This window comes from Camelina sativa, chromosome 11 (genome assembly GCF_000633955.1).
Source record: "Camelina sativa cultivar DH55 chromosome 11, Cs, whole genome shotgun sequence".
Lineage (NCBI taxonomy): Eukaryota > Viridiplantae > Streptophyta > Magnoliopsida > Brassicales > Brassicaceae > Camelina > Camelina sativa.
Genome location: NC_025695.1, coordinates 40316837 through 40332025, shown reverse-complemented (window position 1 = coordinate 40332025; position 15189 = coordinate 40316837). Strand labels below are relative to the sequence as shown.

General features: G+C 37.8%; 1 protein-coding gene and 1 pseudogene across 2 annotated transcripts; both read right to left on the bottom strand.

The window, feature by feature from the left end:
- Positions 666-2199, bottom strand: LOC104728813 (annotated as a pseudogene).
- LOC104725715 (protein DETOXIFICATION 50-like) lies at positions 9645-12206 on the bottom strand. 2 transcript variants are annotated; one of them, XM_010444424.1, is made up of 2 exons: positions 11039-12206; positions 9645-10230 (listed from the first exon to the last, which is right to left on the bottom strand). In XM_010444424.1, the coding sequence occupies exons 1-2, from the start codon at positions 12157-12159 to the stop codon at positions 9819-9821; spliced, it is 1533 nt and encodes a 510-aa protein (XP_010442726.1). In that variant the 5' UTR covers positions 12160-12206; the 3' UTR covers positions 9645-9818. The 2 variants fall into 2 exon arrangements, with proteins under 2 accessions (XP_010442726.1, XP_010442727.1); XM_010444425.1 differs by having other exon boundaries at positions 9645-10589; positions 11413-12206.

The following is a 15189-nucleotide window of genomic DNA, read 5'->3' as shown; positions in this document are numbered from 1 at the left end:
CCAATACCATAAAATTTACAACATCCAAAATTCTAATCTTATTTTGCAAAAATGGTCTCAATTCATAATTTTAAAAAAAAATAAACAATTAAAAAATACCTATAAATTAATAATTATTAATTTACACTATAAAAATAAGAATTATTAATTTATAAATAAATTAATATCATTATAAATTAATAAAATATTTTGGTCTCAACATTATTAATTTATAGAGGTTTTATTGTATATGGTTATAGGTTTTAGATTGTTTTGGAGGATAACGAACCAATTTATGGTGCAAATGTGGAAGTGGTGAAAAGGTCACGCAGAGATGCATCATGATGAATTTAGAATTCGTTTAAAGACTTCTCATTTCTGTCGACTAAAATTATAAATCGATTTATGAAATTGCAAATTGCAACGATGAATCTCTCGGTTGTTATTGGTATCCTACAAAATTTACATCAGTCATCTCATATTTAATAAAAAGTTATCAATTTACTCGAAACAAAGACATTCTTGTTTGTTAAATAAATTAAAAGAAAATCATATTAAAGCTATTGACCTTCTTAAACTTTTTTTTTTAATTTATTTTAAATTAACATGATATCATCCAAATTTTTACCAATTATTTATTTTATTTTATTTATTTAATATAGGTATACAGGATAATTCATAGATATATGGGAATCATTAGTTCACTACCACAGGATCAACTAGCTCAGCATTAGTTTCCTTTTCGTTGTTGTGGTTGCCACTATCCACTGCCATTGTGAGCTCCCTAGCCCTTTCTGCCTCCAATTCCCAATCAGTCTTGTATATTACCACCATCATACCAATCATACATGTGATTTGTGCGGCGAACATTCCTTTCCAAAATCCCTCGAATCCAAATTCAAACCAAAATGCCATAATTGCTCCCACTGGTAACCCAACCACGTAAAACGATACTGCATTAATGATAACTCCGATCCTCTAAGAATACCGCATCCTGTTGTTTGCATAGAGTTTCCTAATTCGCAAAGGCCAACGATTTGCAGAGCATTCATAGTCAACTGAATGGTATTGTTGTTGTTGGTGAAATGCCTAGCCCATTTTTCTCCAAAAGAGACAACAAATGTGAGAGCCATGAACCCCATTGCAATGCTGAGACCGAGTCCAACAACGACAACTCTTTGCGCTCTTTGTGGTTGGTTGGAACCAAGCTCATTTCCAACTCGGGTCGAGACTCCTAAACTCAAGGAATGATGGAAACTGTAAACAAGGGAAGTTATTTTGATGATAATTCCCATCGAAGCAATGCTTGCTTTAGAGTCTGAGAGGACTCCACAAAGAAAAATCATAATTTCATAGAACCACCACTCAAGACAAACCAAGACACAAAACGGTAGTGCGAGACAGAGTAGTTTTTTTCCATTCTCTCACATTATCTTCATATGTCTCCACATAAATCTCCTCGACCTCGTCTTCACTTGGATTTTCTTCGGAGAAACGCTTGTAGAAGAAGATAAAGGCGAGTAGGTATAAATTTGACACAACTTCACTCAAGGCAATACCTTTAATCCCATAACCAAGATACTTCACAAAAAATAACATGATTGGCCAGTAAAGTAAATTTGCGGTCAGTGTGCAGCAAAGTAAAGGAAGAGTCTTTGACTTGGCTTTGAGATAAACTTTTAGTGGGTGTAAGAAAGACTGAATAAAGAGATCTGGGATAGACCAAAGTAGAAAGATGTGAGCTTCAGACACGAGCTCCTTATTTTGTAGCAACATTACAGGAATTTTCTCCATGTAGATCCAGACAAGCATAATGGGGAAAGAAAAAAGGAGGAGGAGAATGATTCCTCGTTTAATAGTTGCATGAACGTATTGATAACGTCTAGCGCCAAAGGCTTGGGAGCAAATAGTTTCAATACCCATTGTTAGACCAGAGAAAAGTGAATATCCACTGATATTCACAAATGCAACGGCAAAGGCACCACTAGCAAGAGTGTCATCTCCAAGACCCCCGAGGACGGACATAGAGAGGAATGAGCGGATGTAGCTGATGATATTTATGAAGACCAATGGGTAAGAGATTTTACCGATTGATATTGCTTCATTTATGAAGATGGGGAGAAGATAGGCGTTATTTCTGAAGAAGTTAAGATTCTGATGATTGATTCTCGGGAGTAAGGGTGTTGTAATTTCGCCTCCGGCAAGATTTGATTGACTCATTTTTGTTGTTTTGACTACATATTAATGCGCTTGGCTTTATATAAAGAACTAGTATGAATTTTCACATTATTAGTATGCCATTTCTGTAATCAAGTCAAAATTTCAAATTTGAGCAACTTATTTAATTTTACACATAGTTTCTAATAAATTGAATATGTAGTGATACATGGTAACATCCATATAAATCTATATGATACGACTTAAGGTCGTTATTGTTTAGAAAAATAAATTACTTTCTGTTATTGTGATATGTTCTTTTTACTTCAGTCAACAAACACGATATTAAATGTAAATTTATACACATGAATTTTGTTTTATTTGAATTTATATATATTTTCTATTCAAATGAAATTCCTTTAGTTGCATTTGCATATGGATGTTGGTGTCTTCATGGTAATTTTTGGCCAAACAAAAAATGATGAAAGGCTCCTTATATCTCGATAACTTGGCATGAATCATGCATCTTTGGGAGTCTTGATATGTGTGAAAGGCTTTCTACACATTTCAATTTTTTTTTTTTTTTTTGGTAAAACAGAAGGAGTAAACTCCGGTTATTTATTAAAAAAACAAGTACAAATACGTCTTCTTGTATGCACACCACAGGCATCATCCGAGCGAACATGACTCAACACAACTCCAACATGACTCAACACAACTCGAACATGACTCAAACAAATGAAAACTAAGTGGCAAAGTGAATGCATGGTTTGCTAACTCGTCCGTCAGATGGTTAGCTTCCCGATGCAAATAAACAAATCAGACTATCTAGTCTCTTGAAACAAAGCTATGGCACAATCGTACCAAGAAAGACAGCGGATCAACCTCGCTAATCCCTGCTGTCAAAAAACCCACTACTACTTCCGAATCCATTTCAAACTCTTACCTTTCTACTTGTCTCTCCCATACAACCACCAAACCATAGTAGACCTCCCCCCCCCATAACTCCACCATAGGATCAGAACAGACGCCGATATGGACCCAAAACCCACTATAATCTCACCTGTCGTATTCCTCAAAACACCTCCAGTTGTCGCCAAACCTGTTTACCCCGAGCCACACCATTCGTGTTCACTTTCATACACCCAACTCGTGGAGCTGACAACCCAATCAACCGCTCTACACGTGACAGTTTCCCTTTCCCACACTGCAGGCCTTCATACGCTCGAGTTGTTTTGGCAGTCAAATCTATCAAAAACTGAACTTTATCCCGACAATTGCCAGCTCCACCAAAAATGTTAATACATCACCATTTCCAACCCCATGAGATCGCTATACTAAACAGAGTCGGCCATGACGGATCTTGAGCATCCAATCCCTCATTCAGATTCGTAAACAACCATTCCAAGCTGACCCGATCATGTAATAATCTCCATCCCACCTTTGCCAGTAGTACCTTGTTCATAGCATGACCACGCTTGATGCCCAAACTCCTTCCCTCTTTGGGTACATACTCGTTCCCATGCAACTAGATGCTGCTTGCGTTTCTCCATAGTGCTCCCCCAGAGGAAATTTTGTGACACTTTCTCTATATCATCAAGCAAAACTTTAGGCAAAGAGATCACGCACATGGTGTGAATTGGTATAGCTGCTAGAACCGCTTTAGTGAGAGTCATACGTCCCGTAAAGCTCAGACACCATTCTTTCCATCCTACGAGTTTGGAGGAAACTTGTTCCAACACTTCTTTAAAAGTTGCTCTATTCACCCTCTTTTTTAGAATGGGCATACCCAAGTATTTACCCAAGTCTTTGGTGGACTTAATGCAACTCTCATCCGATATCAACTTCTGCATATCCCTTGACAGAATCTCAGAAAAGAAGATTTTTGATTTCTCCAGGCTTACTCGCCGACCAAACGCAATACATAACTGCTCCAAAATCTTTCTAATAACTTTTATGTGAGAGACTGAGGCTTCAGCAAAGAGGATCAGATCGTCGGCAAAACAAATGTGCGAGAGTGGGGACCCCCTGCGAGTTTCCACTCCTTTCCAATGAAAACTCTATCAATCATCTGACACAACCTCTCCAAACACATAACAAATAAGTATGGTTACAAAGGGTCACCATGTCTCAGACCCCTCTGCGGTGTGAAGGCTTCAGTCTGCTCTCCGTTCCACAGAATAGTCATCTTTGAATCCTTCACACACTTCATGATCCAATCAATCCAGATATCTGACAAACCCACAACAGCCAGTATATCCTCCAAAATATCCCAGCGCACTCTATCATATGCCTTCTCAAGGTCAAGTTTTAAAAGCATACAACCTTTGCGACCCTTTGTGCGCCTCATGGAATGGACTGCTTCTTGCACAATGACAATATTGTCCAGACATAACCTCCTTGGAATGAAGAATGATTGAGCGGATCCTATCAACTTCGAGCGTATAACCATCACCTTAGTAATCGTCTTAAAAATAACATTACAAAAACTAATGGGGCGGAACTGTGTTATTCATTCTGGCTTCTCCACTTTTGGGATTAACACAACTAAAGCATCATTCAAACCTGGAGAAAGATCACCTAATGCAAAAAAACTGAAGCACAAACTGTAATGCAGACTCACCAACCAAATCTCATCATTTCAGATAAAAGATTGGTTGTTAACCATCCAGCCACAGGGCTTTGTAAGATCCCATATCCCGCATAGCAGTCTCCACTTCACTCCCTACTATTGGTTTACAAAATTTCACTTTATCCTCATATGATAACCGTTGAAACCCTTCACGCGGCAATCGGACAACCACTTGAGCCACATCATCCAAAGAGTATATTCGCTTACAGTAATCCACAGCCAGCCTTACTAGCTCACCCATACCAGTCAACCAAGTCTCTGCATCATTCCTCAATGCTTCTATAATGTTCCCGCGTCGTCTGATGATAGGTGAGGTGTGAAAGTAAGTGGTATTGCGGTCTCCCAGACCAATCTATTTCTCCCGCGACTTCTGAAACTAGAGGACTTCTTCTTGTCCAAGAACCTTATCCAGCCGCTGAATTAAATCCGCTTTCTTCTATAACAAGTCATTAGTCTGTACGATGTCCAACTCATCCTAAACTCCTTGAATTTCTTTCAATAACTCCTCTTTCTGTTTATGAATGTGCCAAAGACCTCTCTGTTCCACTTTTTCAAGGTCGACGTAAGCACATCCAGAGCTTCTGGCGTTGTCAGATCACACTGCCATGAAGCTGCAAACAAAGCCTTGAAGCCCTTGTGGCTCAACCAAGCCGCCTCAAACCTAAATAGTCGGCGATGCGGGTTCCGACTCACAACTGGAAAGAGCTGAATATAGAGAGGAGCGTGATTAGATGCTAAAAATGGTAGTTGCAACACAGTAGCTTCCTGTCATTTTAGTCTAGCATGTGCACAACATATCACACGGTCTAATCGCTTTGCCACAAAATTATGTTGAACCCTCCCTCGACGCCAAGTAAACCTATTCCCGCGGAAAACCCATATCAATAAAGGACTCCTCATTGATCCAATCCCCAAAAAAGAAAGAATCTTCTGAAAGCTTCCCATTACCACCTGAACTTTCATCCAATCTAATTATCATATTAAAGTCCCCTCCCATGAGAACTGGTCCATCAATCCCAGATAATCTGTCGTGAAACTGATGCCACAAGCCACTCCTCCTGCTAATTGTAGGCGCAACGTACACAACTATGACATGAAGGATATCCACTCCATTCACAATCCGTGCGTAAATAAACTGATCTGAAAAATTCACGATCCCCACAGAACCAATGTCATATCTACACAATAACCAGAGCCCCCTCCCCCATTTTGCCCAACCGCGTCTACCTGAAATGAGTTCTCAAATCCTAATCCTTTGCATAAACAACTCGCATTCTCTCCTCCAGCGTGCGTCTCAACAAGTATCATATCGAGCGATGGAAGTTGGGTTTATTGGCCCTACCGGTAATTCTAAAGAAGACAATTCATAATTTCTTCAAAAGTTGAAACCGGAACCACCAAGGAATCCTGCTAAGCGGATAAATTCGCTCTCCCTCCACTAGGGGACTCCTCCTTCATATTCCCCTTGCCTTGCCCATCATCATTACTAGCAGCCAACCGTAGAACCGGCAGATCTGCCTCATGGATCACTTATGTGACCCTACTCTCTACTCGATTCTCGCCGTCTAGCGCAAACGCACCACCAGACCGACCAACACTCCCCAATTCAACCCTCAATCGCTTGCCATTCGCCGTCAAAGTCTGATCGCCAAGACTTGGACCAAACACTAACCCTCTTCTAGGTTTACTGGGTCGGGTCTGTTTGCTTTTAGGCCCAAAGGCAATCTCTTTCTGTTTATGGGCTTTGTTTACAACCGTCGAGTACGCGCCACACCTTGCGCTCTGTTATGATTCAAATCTTCCTTTGCCACCATAATGTGCAGACCACTCTTCCCCGACATCATTCCTATCTCATTTTCCTTATTAGCCTCCGATCGAATATTTCCTGCCCCAGAATCACGGCAAATCCCGTCATCCCCCAACTTCCCAAATTTGTTAGATACCGCAATATTCCCTAAATTTGAGGTTGTTTCCTGAAGATTACGCTCGGGATTCCTCACCGATCCACCTGCCGCAAACATCACTTGCTTGGTCGGTTGGCCCATTTTCCGACCATCCTGACAAACTCCGGTAAAGCCATCCTCTATCAGTGGAGCCTTCCTTACCATGACCACCTCCTTCCCAAGTGAAGGACCAACGACCTCCGTCTCCATCGCTCGCCGGGGACATAAATGCACCAAGTTACCATACACTCCACATCCAAAGCAGATATTACTTAGACTTTCATAAAAAAATAAAGTACCTCTCGCCATTAATCATCACCGTGCCCTTCAAAGGTTTCTTAATATCCACCCCAACATAAACCCTCGCAAACCTTGCTCTCTCAAAGTTCAAAGTAGTTAACTCAACGCGAATAGGTTTCCCCATTCCTCGGGCAATTCTCATCAAGATTCTCCTACGGTAAAACTTCACCGGTATATTTGACACCCGAATCCAAACTGGCATAGTCATAATCTCGTCTTTCAGAGGATAAAATTATGGAGACCATGCTTTCACCATGAGGTAATTTCCAAAGGTCTTCCATGGATCTCCAGTCAATGCTGCCAAGTACTCATCCTCCATCTCAAAGCGAACCATAAAGAACTGCCGCTAGAGATTCATCCTTTGTCAGTGGAGCCTTCCTTACCACGACCACCTCCTTCCCAAGTGATAGACCAATGACCTCCGTCTCTGTCGCTCGCCAGGGACAGGAATGCACCAATTTCCATACACTCCACATCCAAAGCAGATATTACTTAGACTTTCATAAAAAATAAAGTACCTCTCACCATTAATCATCACCGTGCCCTTCAAAGGTTTCCTAATATCCACCCCAACACACACCCTCGCAAACCTTGCTCTCTCAAAGTTCAAGGTAGTTAAATCAACGCGAATAGGTTTCCCCATTCCTCGAGAAATTCCCATCAATATTCTCCTATGGTAAAATTGTACCGGTATATTTGACACCCGAATCCAAACTGGCATAGTTATAATCTCGTCTTTCAAATGATTAAATTTTGGATACCAGGCTTTCACCATGAGGTAATTTCCAAAGGTCTTCCATGGATCTCCATTCAAAGCTGTCAAGTACTCATCCTCCATCTCAAAGCGAACCATAAAGAACTGCCGCAAGAGATCCAACACATGCATCTTCCCCCCCCCCTCTCCCGCGGTTTCCACATCTCTCGCAACCGTTTAGTAAGCACAGAGATCGAAACATGACGCCCTAGAACTTTGACGATCATAAACTGCTTCCATATACCATTCATGGCCTCCAAAACCTCGTGCCTAATTGTAATCACTGGTTTCCCCTCCTCACCATCTGGAAACGTAAGACTCACCAGCTCATCCACAAACTCATCTTCCAACACCTCCTTCGGCGACAATCTGTCACCCTCAACACTGCCTTTCACTTACTCACCCACGAACCTCCAGCATCTGTTGAGTCTCCTAGAGGGAGACCCTTCTCTCTCATATCCACCATCATCGTGTCCGTCGCCATTCCTCGACTCTTATTCGGTCAAGTTTTAAGTAGTTACTACTTCTATTTTTCAAAAAAATTTAGGCACATCTTAGATAGTGGACTAGCGCCTAACGTGTAGATGATCAAGTTGAATATTAATCGGAGATTAGGTTACAAAACATTAAGGTCGTGAATGGTAACATGTTGAAAGCGGTTTTCAAAATTTTTTTACAAAATCCGCACATAAAACACAATCACAATACATATTATTTTTTTGCATTTTTTCAAAAAAAAAAAATTGTGAATTTTCCCGTGAAAATAACGTGGACCGCTTTTCTGAATAACAATGGTTTTGAACCAACAGTTTTTGGACCGCACCTAATATTACTATTACACTATACCATTTTTATACCATCATAAAAAAAGAGGCAAATTAACAAAGAAAAAAAATATCTATCTTTTCTCTTTCTAATTCACCATTCAGTTATTTTTTTAATAACTCTGATGTTTTTTTTAAACATTTTAATAATAATTTTGTTTAGTATATTTTCAAATAATTTAATACAAAAATACACTTTCTAAATGATATAATATATATTAAATTATTAAGACTAATTTAATTCTTTAATAAATTCAGTTTCAATGGAAGCATATTAACACAAGGTTTCACCCTATATTTTGATATTATTTTATTATGATTGTATTTTTTAATTCATTTAGCAATATGTGATTTTCATAATAATTTAGGTATCTAAAGTTCATAATTGTATAAAAATGTTTCTTCATTAAAAACAAAACAAAAAATAATAATTTATATCTATAGTAATTATTAATATATTTTCTAACATTTTTTTTACCATTCAAGTTTTACCAAAACAAAAAATAATAATTTCTGCATGAGTATTTTTTTTTTACCATTCAAGTTTTTAAATGTGAACTGGAATTTTATTTTTACCAATCAAAATTTAATTTAAAATAGAATTTGGTATTTAAATTTCAGAAATCAAAACTTTATTTATTAATGAAAATGAAAATCAAATAATATGAAATCTGTACCGCAAATTTTTTTTCACCAATCAAACATTATTTTGTACCGCTTATTTTGAAATAACCGCACTTGTCTCGTAAATACATTTGTCTCGTACGTATTGTAGTTGAACCGTACCGAATTATCAAATTCTTTGTCCCACACTACTAAATTTGTGGTTACTGTTCTGATCCTAAGTAGAAATTGATGATTTTTTTTTTGGTAAATAGGTTATATAAAGCTATAGTCGAAAACAATGGTAAAAATTTACCGTGGGAAAATGGTAGACTGTCCCATCAACTATTTCCACCTAGTTTAGAAATTTGTAGCCATCATACGACTCTTTTTGTTGTCAACTTATTTTTTAAAAAAGTTATGAATTTTAAAACCTCTCAATAATTTTAAAAGCACAAAAGATGAATCTCTCAATAATTGTTATCATTATACACTACAAAAATTTACATTAATCATCCAACGATTCCCCTTCTCCAATAAAGAAAAAAAGTTATCAATTAATTCAAATGAAAGTCAATTTAATTTGTTTTTTTTGTGTTAATGTCCATTGACTCATTCCTCCCTAATTATATTTTAACCATCCCAGCCTCCACATCCTCCTTTACGTCGTCGTCACTGCTGCCACTATCTACCGCAGTGGTGAGCTCCTTAGCCCTTTCAGCCTCCAATTCCCAATCAGTCCTACACGTAGCTGCCATCATACCAATCACACAAGTGATCTGCGCCGCGAGCATCCCGAGCCAAAGTCCCTTGAATCCGAACCCAAACCAAAACGCCATAACTGCTCCAACCGGGATACCAACAGCGTAAAACGCCACCCCGTTGATATTAGCTCCGATCTTTGGCCTCGCGGAACCTCGGAGAACCCCGCAACCCGCAGTTTGCGGGCAGTTCCCGAGCTCGCATAGGCCGACGATTGGTAGAGCCATGGCAGTCAACTTCATGATTTCTTTGTCATCTGTGAAAAACATTGCCCATGTGTTTCTAACCGAGACAGTGAACGTGAAAGCCGTGAACCCGAGTGCGATGCTGAGACCAAGTCCAACAATGGCAGCTCTTTTCGCTCTCTGCGGCTGGTTCGAACCAAGCTCGTTTCCCACCCGAGTAGACACTCCTAAGCTCAAGGAATGAGGGAAGATGTAAACAAGGGAAGTGATTTGGATGAGGATTCCCATAGAAGCAACACTTGCTTTAGGGTCTATGAGAAACCCACAAAGCAAAATCATAATCTCATAGCACCACCACTCGAGACAAACCGATAAACAACTCGGTATCGCGAGACAGAGTAGTTTCTTCCATTCTCTCACGCTATCTTCATATGTCTCCTCTGTAACCTTCTCGTCCTCGTCTACACTTAGCTTCTCTTCCAAGAAACAGATGTAGAGGAAGAGAAAGGCCACAAGATTGAAGTTAGACACAACACCACTCAAGGCGATGCCTCTAATCCCCAAACCGAGGTAACTCACTAACAAGAACGTGACTGGCAAGTGGAGAAAGCTCGCGACCACTGTGCAGACTGACAAAGGAAGAGTCTTTGACTGCGTCCGGAGATAAACTCTTAATGGGTGTAAGAAAGATTGAGCTACGAGATCTGGAACAGAGTAAAGCAAAAAGATATGAGCTTCGGACGCGAGCTTCTTGTCCTGTTTCAAGATTAGAAGAATCTTCTCCATGTTCATCCAAAGAAGTGCAACAGGGAGAGAAGTGACTAGGAGGAGGATGACCCCTCGCCTTNATGGCAGTCAACTTCATGATTTCTTTGTCATCTGTGAAAAACATTGCCCATGTGTTTCTAACCGAGACAGTGAACGTGAAAGCCGTGAACCCGAGTGCGATGCTGAGACCAAGTCCAACAATGGCAGCTCTTTTCGCTCTCTGCGGCTGGTTCGAACCAAGCTCGTTTCCCACCCGAGTAGACACTCCTAAGCTCAAGGAATGAGGGAAGATGTAAACAAGGGAAGTGATTTGGATGAGGATTCCCATAGAAGCAACACTTGCTTTAGGGTCTATGAGAAACCCACAAAGCAAAATCATAATCTCATAGCACCACCACTCGAGACAAACCGATAAACAACTCGGTATCGCGAGACAGAGTAGTTTCTTCCATTCTCTCACGCTATCTTCATATGTCTCCTCTGTAACCTTCTCGTCCTCGTCTACACTTAGCTTCTCTTCCAAGAAACAGATGTAGAGGAAGAGAAAGGCCACAAGATTGAAGTTAGACACAACACCACTCAAGGCGATGCCTCTAATCCCCAAACCGAGGTAACTCACTAACAAGAACGTGACTGGCAAGTGGAGAAAGCTCGCGACCACTGTGCAGACTGACAAAGGAAGAGTCTTTGACTGCGTCCGGAGATAAACTCTTAATGGGTGTAAGAAAGATTGAGCTACGAGATCTGGAACAGAGTAAAGCAAAAAGATATGAGCTTCGGACGCGAGCTTCTTGTCCTGTTTCAAGATTAGAAGAATCTTCTCCATGTTCATCCAAAGAAGTGCAACAGGGAGAGAAGTGACTAGGAGGAGGATGACCCCTCGCCTAATAGTCGCGCTGACGTGGTTGTATCGTCTAGCTCCGAAGGCTTGAGAGCAGATAGACTCAACTCCCATGGTTAAACCAGAGAAAAGAGAGTATCCGGTTATGTTTGCGAATGCGGCCGCCAGAGAGCCACCGGCGAGAGTGGCGTCTCCGAGACCGCCGAGGAAAGACAGAGAGACGAAAGAGCGAACGTAGAGGAAGAGACCAGTGAGGACCAAAGGGTAAGAGATTTTGCCGATTGAGATTGCTTCATTTATGAAGACAGAGAGAACAGAGGAGTAATCTTTCAGAAAATGTAGTTTCTGATGAGAGCTTTTTTGGAGTAAAGATATTGTAACTTCGTCTCTGACACGATTTGATTGACTCATTCTTTCTTGTTTTTGTCAATATCTATGTGTGTGAGAGAGAGAGAAGAGAGAAGATTCTTTTTAGGTGTGAAGAAGATTGGTTATGCATTTGGCTTTATATAGAGAGTGGTGGATTTTAATATTGTTAGAATTCCTTTTTTAATCATGTTCTTTTTTATTTTCACGTTAAAAAATTCACACGCTTATTTATAACACTTTTTGATTTAAATTATTCCACATGTATTTCATTTCATTTGGATTTGCATAAATGTGTAGTTAGCTACAATCTAATTTAGTGGGGTTATTGGTTTGAGATTTGAATAGAGTTTTAAAGATTTTAAATGTTATGTAGAATCTGTTGTTATTTGATCAAGATTTTGTTAAACTCTGTTAAAGTTTAGTGTTATTAGTTTGTGATTTGTAAAAAGCCATTTAAAATCTTAACAAATTTGGGTTATTGGATTCAGACTTTTATAAAGTCATTTAAAGTTTTGTGTTATTCAATCAAAACAAATGAATATTAGATTGTTAATGAGTTTAATTATTATGTTATTGGTTCATGATTTTAGACACTTTCTTTACAAAATAAAATCATGGAAAGTATCATAACTATATTTGGATTTTTTAGTGACTTTATAAAAATCTAAATCCAATAACTCAAATTTGTTAAGATTTTAAATGAATTTTTACAAATCACAAACTAATAACACTAAACTTTGAGTTTAACAAAATCTTGATCTAATAACAACAGATTCTACATAACATTTAAAATCTTTAAAACTCTATTCAGATTTCAAACTAGTAACCCCCACTAATATTTAATATACATAAGATTTTTACTCAGTCTGAATTTGTGAAGTGACATTGTAGTAGTAGCATGCGTATAATAAAATACGACTTAATAATTCTTATCTTTACTTATTCAAAAAAATAAAAAATAAAAAATAATTCTTATCTTTCTTTTCTATATAGTCAACATATACGATATTAAATATAGATTCGTGTATTTTGTTCCATTTGAAATTTGTATACACGTGAAGTACTACAGTTAAATCTGTGCACACGGTTTTTACTAAGTTTTGAATCTGTATAGTAACACATTTGATAGCATGTATTAATGTATTAATGTATATACATCAAGTTGTAATTTAAGAAAATATTGATTCTTATTTTTATTTTATTTTGTCTTATGTTATATTTCCAAGTCAGAGAATACGATATTCAATGTACCATATACTGTACCATTCTCAGTTTGTATGTGTATAAATGAGACGTGGTAAAATACGCATAGATCAATTTAAGTATAAAGTCGTTCGTCATTTAAAAAATATTTATTATTTTCTGGTTTTTGTCATAGATTTTTTTCTTTTAATTTTTACTCAAGTTGAATGTAAATATAAATACATGTATTCTATTACATCTGAATTTGTACGCACGTGTGTAACTAAATATCGAATTTGATAGTGACCATGTTTACGTTTCTACTCGATCGATATCAATTTTTATAGTGACATATAAACTTTGAAAGCATTGTGTATGGAATCCTTATGATAGCCATTCACCAACTTTGTAGCCAATAGTTTAGCTATGGCCTATGAATGTTGATTTTTTTGTTAGCGTTATGATTTTAAACCTTGGACAAGAACTCATCGTTCTCGTAGCTTTCAAAAACATTCACCCATACATTATTTCGTCTTGGGTAACCCTTACGATCTAAAACTCATTCGATCCTTCAAAAACTGCAAGTACACAAACACAACAGAAGTGTTAACTTTTCATCATCACAATTCTCTTTTAATCAAATACGAAATGATTAGAATTTTAGATTAACTGACACGGAACGTAATAATAATCTGAAACAAGGGGACAGGTCAAATTATCATGTTTAACGTGCCACTAAGTACTTGACGATCGAGTGGGTTTTTAACCTATTCAAATAGGAACTTCATCTCTCTTTTATTTTTGTTTTTGGTTTATTATTATCTGCTTATAACTTTTCAAAGTCGCAAGTTTACACGCGGTGTGTGCCCCACGCGTTGAATTAGACTCAGACAGAAGTCGCCAACTGGTGGAGTTTTGGGGTTTAACGACAATTCAAACAAACAAAAAAGTATATCATTTACTCACACAACAATTTTCGAATTTAGATTTGGATTATGATATGTGGTAATATATAAATTTCTAATCTACTTTTATACCAATTTTCACTAAATTTAAGTGTCAATTCAACAAAAATTAAAGGGGATTTAATTTATACGGTATATGAAAACTCTAGTCAATAAAAATAATTGGAAGTTCGTTAATATGCAAACTATGAAGTGGTATTGGCTGGTCGGACGTTGACCAGACAAAACAGTGTTTGAACAAAATAGTGTTCAACAACCTTGGCGAAGAAAAAAAAATCGTTTTTGGGACCAAATAAATCATAAAGAAGAAGAGAACTTGTATTTTAAGACAAAAAGAGAAAGAAAAAAAAATCATATAGCTATAGTATGAGAACTAACTTTACAAATTTTATTCCATGTCCAACTATACTGATATTTTCTAACATACAGTATATCACAGTAAATAATTAAAAGTTTTGTTTATTGCTAAAACGATTGCATGATTATCATCTATTTTCTACTGTACAAAACTGGAAATGCGGAGTTATATATATCTCTATATACGCCGAATTTGTGATTGTTTATTTTGAAGTGTACGACAATGTTAATTGCTTATAATTAGTGTGTGAGAGTTACAGTCATTTTTACTGTATAAATATTTTCAGTTCATTGAATTGAATTTACACTTTACATAACAAAACTGAATAAAAGGGACTTAACATGTGCCCCATACCCATTATCCTTTCCCTATTTGATTTCTCTTTTATAGTCTTGATGTTTTGCAAATCTTTTTGTCCTTACTTCAACAAAAATAAATTAACTACAAGTACAAGTTTTGATAGGACGAAGACTTTTTCATGATCGGTCTCTCGTGTTTACATTGTTTTTTTGTCATTACAGAATCGACAAAACCTAATTCATGTCTAATCTTTATATTGGGGGGGGG